The sequence below is a fragment of the Trichosurus vulpecula genome, chromosome 1, assembly GCF_011100635.1.
Source record: "Trichosurus vulpecula isolate mTriVul1 chromosome 1, mTriVul1.pri, whole genome shotgun sequence".
In the NCBI taxonomy this organism is placed as follows: domain Eukaryota; kingdom Metazoa; phylum Chordata; class Mammalia; order Diprotodontia; family Phalangeridae; genus Trichosurus; species Trichosurus vulpecula.
The window spans coordinates 68,187,694-68,195,133 of NC_050573.1; the positions used below are offsets into that span (position 1 = coordinate 68,187,694).

At 37.9% G+C, this 7,440-nt stretch overlaps 1 protein-coding gene across 1 annotated transcript; it reads left to right on the top strand.

Moving 5' to 3' along the window:
* The first annotated feature begins 6,019 nt into the window (after positions 1-6,019).
* Positions 6,020-6,982, top strand: LOC118833834 (olfactory receptor 5M11-like). The gene has a single exon (XM_036741246.1). The coding sequence runs from the start codon at positions 6,023-6,025 to the stop codon at positions 6,980-6,982; it is 960 nt and encodes a 319-aa protein (XP_036597141.1). The 5' UTR covers positions 6,020-6,022.
* The last annotated feature ends 458 nt before the right edge of the window (positions 6,983-7,440 follow it).

The following is a 7,440-nucleotide window of genomic DNA, read 5'->3' on the forward strand; positions in this document are numbered from 1 at the left end:
AATTGTAATGGGAGTGGACATATACACATATACATATACATACATACATTCATACATATATACTCACACATATATACACATATACACACCTGTATATATAATATGTATATATATGTGTAGATATATACACACATACATAACACATATGTATGTATATATGTGTGTGTATATATATATGTGTGTGTATATATATATATATATGTATAGTGAGAAGGCACAAAGGAGAACAAAGGGAATCAGGCAATCTACAAAATGAGCAACAATCCCATGAATTATTGAGAGCTGCTTATCAGATTACAAATTATGGTATAGGTGAAATGAATATGTCTTAGGAATCAGAATCACTGTGTTCTAATCATAGCTCTAACACTAACCCATAGTGTCACCTTGGTTTGAGTAACATCTTCTTGCTTGGCCTCAGAATCCTCATGATTCCTATGAGATAATTAGGTTGTATGATATCTAAAACCTATTTTCTTTCTAAAATCTGATAATTCTTACTATCTTGTGACGTGTTCCATGATAATGATCTGTTTAAAAGAAAAGATGATCTGATTAGGTCCCAGCTGGACACCACAAAAATTCTTCATACAAAACAACTTGAAATAAAAATAAAAAGTAAATGGCACAACATCATGCAATCCAAATTCATGTTTACAGTCAGCATAGTTTCACCAACTATGATTTTTCTCTGGAGACATTTACCCAAGTGACTCTTGCTTCTCTGAAAGGGATTAGAGAAATACTTCAGGGAGAAAGGCCTCAAATTGCCAGAAAGGTATAAGCCATCCAACCAGATTCACTCAGAAGACCTCAGGTGTCTCTAAGAAGAGTTTTCCCTTGCTCAGGTAGGTTGGGCCACTTGGAGCATCATTTACTTCCCAATTGGCATTCAACTTTTCAGTTATCTGGCCTGTTTTCATTCTATTGAGGCAGCAGTTGTGTGGTAATGGGGAGAGAGTGAGGCCTGAATAGAATCTTGAAGGCTGTGCCAATGGAATTGAATGCCTGTGGCTGGTATCTCTAAGCAGTTAATAAGGGTACAAACACTGAAAAGGGAAAAATTGCCCTGCATGACTCAATAGATGTGCCAGAAAATGTACTAAATGCTTTACAATTTTTACTTCATTCTTCAAAACAGCCCTGTGAGGTAGGTACAATTCTCATCCACATTTTATAAGTGAGGAAATTGAGGCAGAGATTAAGTAATTTTGATTCATCCAGCCTGACATTTTGCATGATGTACTCTGTATATAAGTTTAAAAAATAAGGTGACAATATACAGCCCTGTCATTCTCCTTTTCCAATCTTAAACCAATTCCATGTTCAGTTCTAACTACTGTAAAAATATACAGTGAATTATCAGAGGAATGGGAAGCCATGATCTCAAAGCACCAGCATAACAAGATTAAGAATAGATCCTGGCCATCTAATTTAATTTCATTTCCTGAAAACGTAATTCGACTGTTATGTACAGAATGGAGTTACTGCAGATATGTTTTCTCTTGATTTTAGCAGAGCACATGATAAAGTCACTCATCTATAAAGAAGACAGAGAGTTTGTAGCTGAACAATAGGACAATTAGGCAGAGTCAGAACTGACTGAATGATTGAGGAGCCAAGGAATCATTTATGGTTCAATGTCACTTTTGAAGGAAGTCTGCATTGAACTAGTCCAGACATCAGTGCTTGGTTCTCTGAAGTTTAGTATTCTTACTGGGGGCTTAAATAAAAGAAGAGATGGAATGCATGTAGAATTTGCTGAAGACACCTAGTTGGGAAGAATAACATATGATGGATGATGGACTCAGTACACATGCAAAAATAAAATCTTGGCAGGATTAGGTGCCAGGAGGAATCTAAGAAGATCAAATTTAATTGAGATAAGTGCATTCTCATATAGTTGGGTTCAAAATACCTGTTTCCAAAATACAAGATAAAGCTCAGTTGTGTTGTGGGTTGGAGGAGAGTCCTAGCAGCTGCCAGAATTTAAGACTTGATCCCCTCCTGTTATTCCTGCAGTGCCCCAGGTCCTTACCTTGCCACCAATTCTCTATGATTTGTACCAGCTCCTCCTTTGCTGTACAGAGTACAGGCTGTAGGCATGTATTTTGGGGAGGGCTCATGGGGACGAGTTGATTCCTGCATCCTGACTTCTCATGCGACTTTATTCCAGCCTTATGTTCACATCCAGGATATAAATTCCACAACAGGGGTTTTAGTTGTGCTTTTTGTCATGTTCTTATAGAACTGCTTGAGTCTAGTGTAATGGAAAGAAGGCTATTGAATCCAGAGTATATTACTCCAAAACCTAGTTGTACCACTTACTAACTATGGGCTATCAGGGCCTTGCCTCTAGAGTCAGAGGAGCTGGATTCAAATGCTGCCTCTGTTGCTATCAGTTTGACTTCAGGTAAGTCACTTCAAATCCCAGTTTTCTCATCTGTCAAATGAAGGAGTTAGACAAATGGCCTGTCAGCTCCCTTCCAGATCCAAATGCATGCCCTATTACCTACTACTTTCTGGGCTTCAATTTCTCCTTCTACAAAAAAGAAGAGTTAAATGATGTCTAAGGCAGTTCTGTAATCATAACAATCAAAGTACAATAGAATTGGCCTCGTAGGTAGACCAAGACTATAGACAATTGTTAAGCACTCCAGTCATTATGTTAAGCACTGTGGATATAAAGGTGGACACAAAGCCAAACAAACAAACAAACAAAATGATCCCTGCTCTCAAGAAACTCACGGTCTAATGGCAGTGACATATATGAAGGATAGCATATAGGAGATAAAAAGGAGAAAGCCTCAGAGGGAAGCTTCTCAGATTAGGGAGTTCCAGGAATGGCTTCATGCAGAAGCTAGGACTTTGTTTGAGACTTTTAGAAGATTGGCAAGACAGGAGGCAGAGATGTGGATGGAGAGAGTTGGGATGGGAGGCAGAGAGTAAGGAGATGGGGAGATGGAAGCAGATGGAGAAACATGACACCTCTCTCCCTTTGCAGCTCCTAGGCATTTTCTCTTGTAAGGTCATGATGCTCACAGATTGACAATGACAAGCATTTAACAGAATCATACAATATTTTAGAGCTAGAATGAATATTGTAAGTGTGAAGAATGATCAAAACCTTTCTTTTCTATAGCAAGAAAATGGAATTCATAAGTTTTAAAAGAATGGCCTAAAATTACCTCCCATTTAATGGCAGAACTGACATTGGAACTTAAACTACTTGACTCCAAGCAAGCCTAATGATATTTAAACTATATTACAGGTTTATCAATTGGGTTCTATTTCACATAATCACAGAAATTTAGAGTTTGAAGGGGACTTAAAGTCCATTCAGTCCAAATTATACCTGAACTCTACTGTACTCTAATACACATGACAAGTGGCTGTCCAACTTTTGCATGAAGACCTCTAAAGAGGTAGAACCTGTTACTTAGTGAACCAGATCATTTGGCTTTTGGATACCTCTAATCTTTGAGGGAGAAAAATGACTAACATTAAACCTGAATATGATTCCTTTGGCTCTTGGTTGTGCCTTCTGTGTCCAATCAGAAACATTCTACTCCACTGTCAATGTGAAAGCCCTTCAAATATTGAAAGGTCTCATCTTTTTTTCCATAATAAATTCTCTAAATTCCTTTGACCACTGCTAACATGGCATGAACTTGAGGCTCTTTACCATCCTTTGTTGTCCTCCTGTGCACTCTCTCTAGCTAATTGATGTCCTTGAAAAATGGTGTCCAGAATTGAACAAACTCTTCTAGATCTAGTAAAGCTAAGAAAATTACAGAAGCACTCTTCCTTTTTTTCTGACACCTTGCATTTCATAATGAAGCTAAGTAACTCACTGATTTTACTGGCTACCACGTCACCATGTTGACATATTTATTTTGAAGTACACTCAGATCTTTTAAAATTAACTTACTACATTATCTTTCCCACTCTGTTGTGGATTTGTAGCTATTGCATTTATTTAATCAAAGTGTAAGACTTTATGTTTATTCCTTATAAATTTAATCTTATTTCATTCACACAAATTTTCTAGTCTTTTTTATACTTCTAATTTTTTTACATAATGGTTCAGGTGTCCTTGACAGTTACTATCCAAAAATTGTGTAAGAATATCATGACTGCCTTTATCCAAGTCATTGGGGAAAAAATGCTCAAAAGAAAAGCTATTTCACTGAGGTACTTCACTAGACATCACCCCATAAGCTGACATTGAACAAATGACTGCCCTTTGGGTTGGTCCACTTAAATAAAAAACAGAACAAAAATTTGATCCGTGATCTTAGTAATATTGATTTCTTTTCTCCAGTAACACAAATTCCAACAGATCCATGCCTGTCTATCCTGTGGGGTTCTTGTTTATGTCCTCTAATGTATTTCTCATAGGGGCTATACTAAGAGTGGTGAAGCTCTTGTCACTTTATCCTGACATCACAAGTATACTAGTGGAATACTCTGGCTGTCTATTCATTTTCTCAGACACAGGTAGAAATGCTTCTCTATTTCACTAGCTGGGAAGATTCAGACAGAAATTTCCTTTGCAGGGAGCTATAGACATTCAATGTCTACAGGAATCTGAAGACATTTCTCCTTTACTCCTGACCTGATCTTGATAGGAAGGGCATTGTGTGACTGGAGAAGGACAAGGTTTATTTGGGAATGAGATATAGTTAGTAGAATGACAGCTGCTATCTTCTATGGACTCTCAAATACTCCAAATAAAAATTTTAAAAGTTGTCTCTTGTCCTTAGAATGTCTATTTCTAAAGACTTAAAATAAAAAGAAACCCAAAATATTGAAAAAAATCTTGAAGATGCTTTCAAGGCCATCAGCAAAATGACTATATAGAATGATTGGACAGAATATAAAGGGTTAAAAAAAATCAGGTGTCAACTCCTGAAAAAGGAGGTGATGGGTGGACACACAAGTGAGATCATTAAAATTTTGTCACTACATTTAGAGATAGATGCAGTCTATCTATCTGTCTAAATGAAAAAAAAATAAAAAAGGAGAGAGGGGAGATAGAGATAGAGAGACAGACAGAGAGAAAGAGACAGAGACAGAGAGAGACAGAGACAGAGAGAGGTGAAAAGAACATTGCCATCAGAGGAAACTGGTGTTTTTAGGCATTAATTGATTCCATTTAGTCACACAGAGTGCCAATGGGAACACTGAGCCTCATGTGTAGGTGTCACGACTTCAAATCCAAGGCTCTCTCCACTGTATCATATTCTCTCTAAATACAAGTAGGTACAAAGTGTTAAAATCACTCTGCACTATGAGTCAGGAGATGTGTGTTCTAGGCCTGCTTTTACCATTAATTAATGTTATCTCTAAGAAGTCACTTCTCCCTCGAATTCAATTCTGTGCTACGAGATGAGCTCCAAGGCCCCTTCCAGTTCTACGATTCTGTGATTCTATGAATGAAGTATTCTTGTTTGTGTGTGTGGGTGTGTGGGTGTTTGTGTGTGTGTATCATAGGCACCTCATAGGCACTTAATGAATTCTTCCAGATTGTTGACTGATCATCTAGCTATGTTGGCAAAAGAAGAGGGGGATGACTAGAGCTGATCATCAATATTTTATTTTGAATTTTCTCCAGAATTGAGGAAGGTGGGTAAAAGAGGTTAGTCATTTTTGTGTGTTCTTACATTTGTTCTTGTTTATCAGAGGAAGCCTATAGGATTAGAGAATGACCATCTGAAACATGAAAGAATTTTCCAAATTTCTTCAATAAGAAAGCTAGTGTGCTTTAATAGATTAATACTTTTTTGGAGGCAAAAGTCCTATATGCTATTCCAGATGCTTTTACTATATCATGCTGGTCAGGTCTTTTATATCTCATGAGTCTCAGTTTCCTTCTCAGTAAAAATAATTACGATAGCTCTTCCTATTGCTTAAGGTTGAAGGAAATACCGTGTGAATTGCAAAGAGCCATATTACATGATCTTTGATTCATGTCTCCTTTGTTTCCATTGATGTCAGAAGACCACAGAGACCCAGAGAAATGTCAAGCCAAAATGACAGCATCAGAGTAACTGAATTTATTCTCCTTGGACTCACAGATCGTCCTGACCTACAACATATCCTGTTTGTGGTTTTCCTTGGAATCTACATTCTCACTCTATTAGGAAACCTTGGGATGATTGTGTTGATCAAACTTGAGCCCCGCCTTCATACTCCCATGTACTTTTTTCTTACTAACTTGGCTTTTGTAGACATGTGCTATTCCTCCAACGCAACCCCCCAGATGCTGGCTAATTTCTTATCTGAAAGGAAGACCATTTCCTTTGCTGGTTGCTTTGTGCAGTGTTACATTTTCATTGCTTTGCTGCTCACTGAGATTTACATGTTGGCAGCCATGGCCTATGACCGCTATGTTGCCATCTGCAGCCCACTACACTATAGTGTGAAGATGTCCAGGAGAGTCTGCATCTGCCTGGCTACCTTCCCCTATGTCTATGGCTTCTCTGATGGTCTTCTCCAGTCCATCCTGACATTCCGCTTGTCCTTCTGTAGATCCAATGTCATTAACCACTTCTACTGTGCTGATCCCCCTCTCATCAAACTGTCCTGTTCTGATACCTATGTCAAAGAACATGCCATGCTCATCTCAGCTAGTTTCAATCTCTCCACCTCACTTGCCATCATTCTCATTTCTTACATCTTCATCCTGGCAGCCATTCTCCACATTCGTTCTGCTGAGGGAAGAAGGAAGGCCTTCTCCACCTGTGGTTCTCACATGATGGCTGTTACTTTGTTTTATGGGACTCTCTTCTGCATGTATGTGAGACCACCCACTGATAAAAGTGTTGAGGAATCCAAAATCATAGCTGTGTTCTATACTTTTGTGAGTCCTGTGCTGAACCCACTCATCTATAGTCTGAGAAACAGAGATGTGAAAGCAGCTTTGAGGAATGTGCTCAGGAAGAATCCACTGAAGAAGATGGTTTCAAATGTATCATAGACTCTACTCATTTGAACCAAATGGCCCTGTACTTGGAGACATTGGATGAGTAATGTGTCTAGTGTGCCAAAGTCTCAGTTTCTATGTGAGGGACAAGAATGGGACAAAAATGGAAATTATACAAAAAACTACAGTTTTGTTGTACATTTTAACCTTATTTCATATCAGATTTTCTGTAAGTAGTAAAGAAATTGGCATAAAAAAATCATCTTTGGTGCCTGACCACAGCACTCCACTACACTATGAAATCCTGTAGCTCCTCATTCATTCAAGAATGAAAGTTGAACTTCTCTGTTTGGAATTAAATCCCTTAACAACTTGACTCCAATCTGGTTTTCCAAATTTATTATTTTTATTATATAACATGACTCAATGGTCCAGCCAAACTAGTCTTTTGGATTTTCCTTTCAAGCTCTGTTTTATCTCCTCACTCCTTTATAATTTTTTAAAATTAATGT

What these genes read in the sequence shown, in the direction of transcription:
- LOC118833834 (XM_036741246.1), top strand. Translation starts at nt 6,023, where the DNA reads ATGTCAAGCCAAAATGACAGCATCAGAGTAACTGAATTTATTCTCCTT.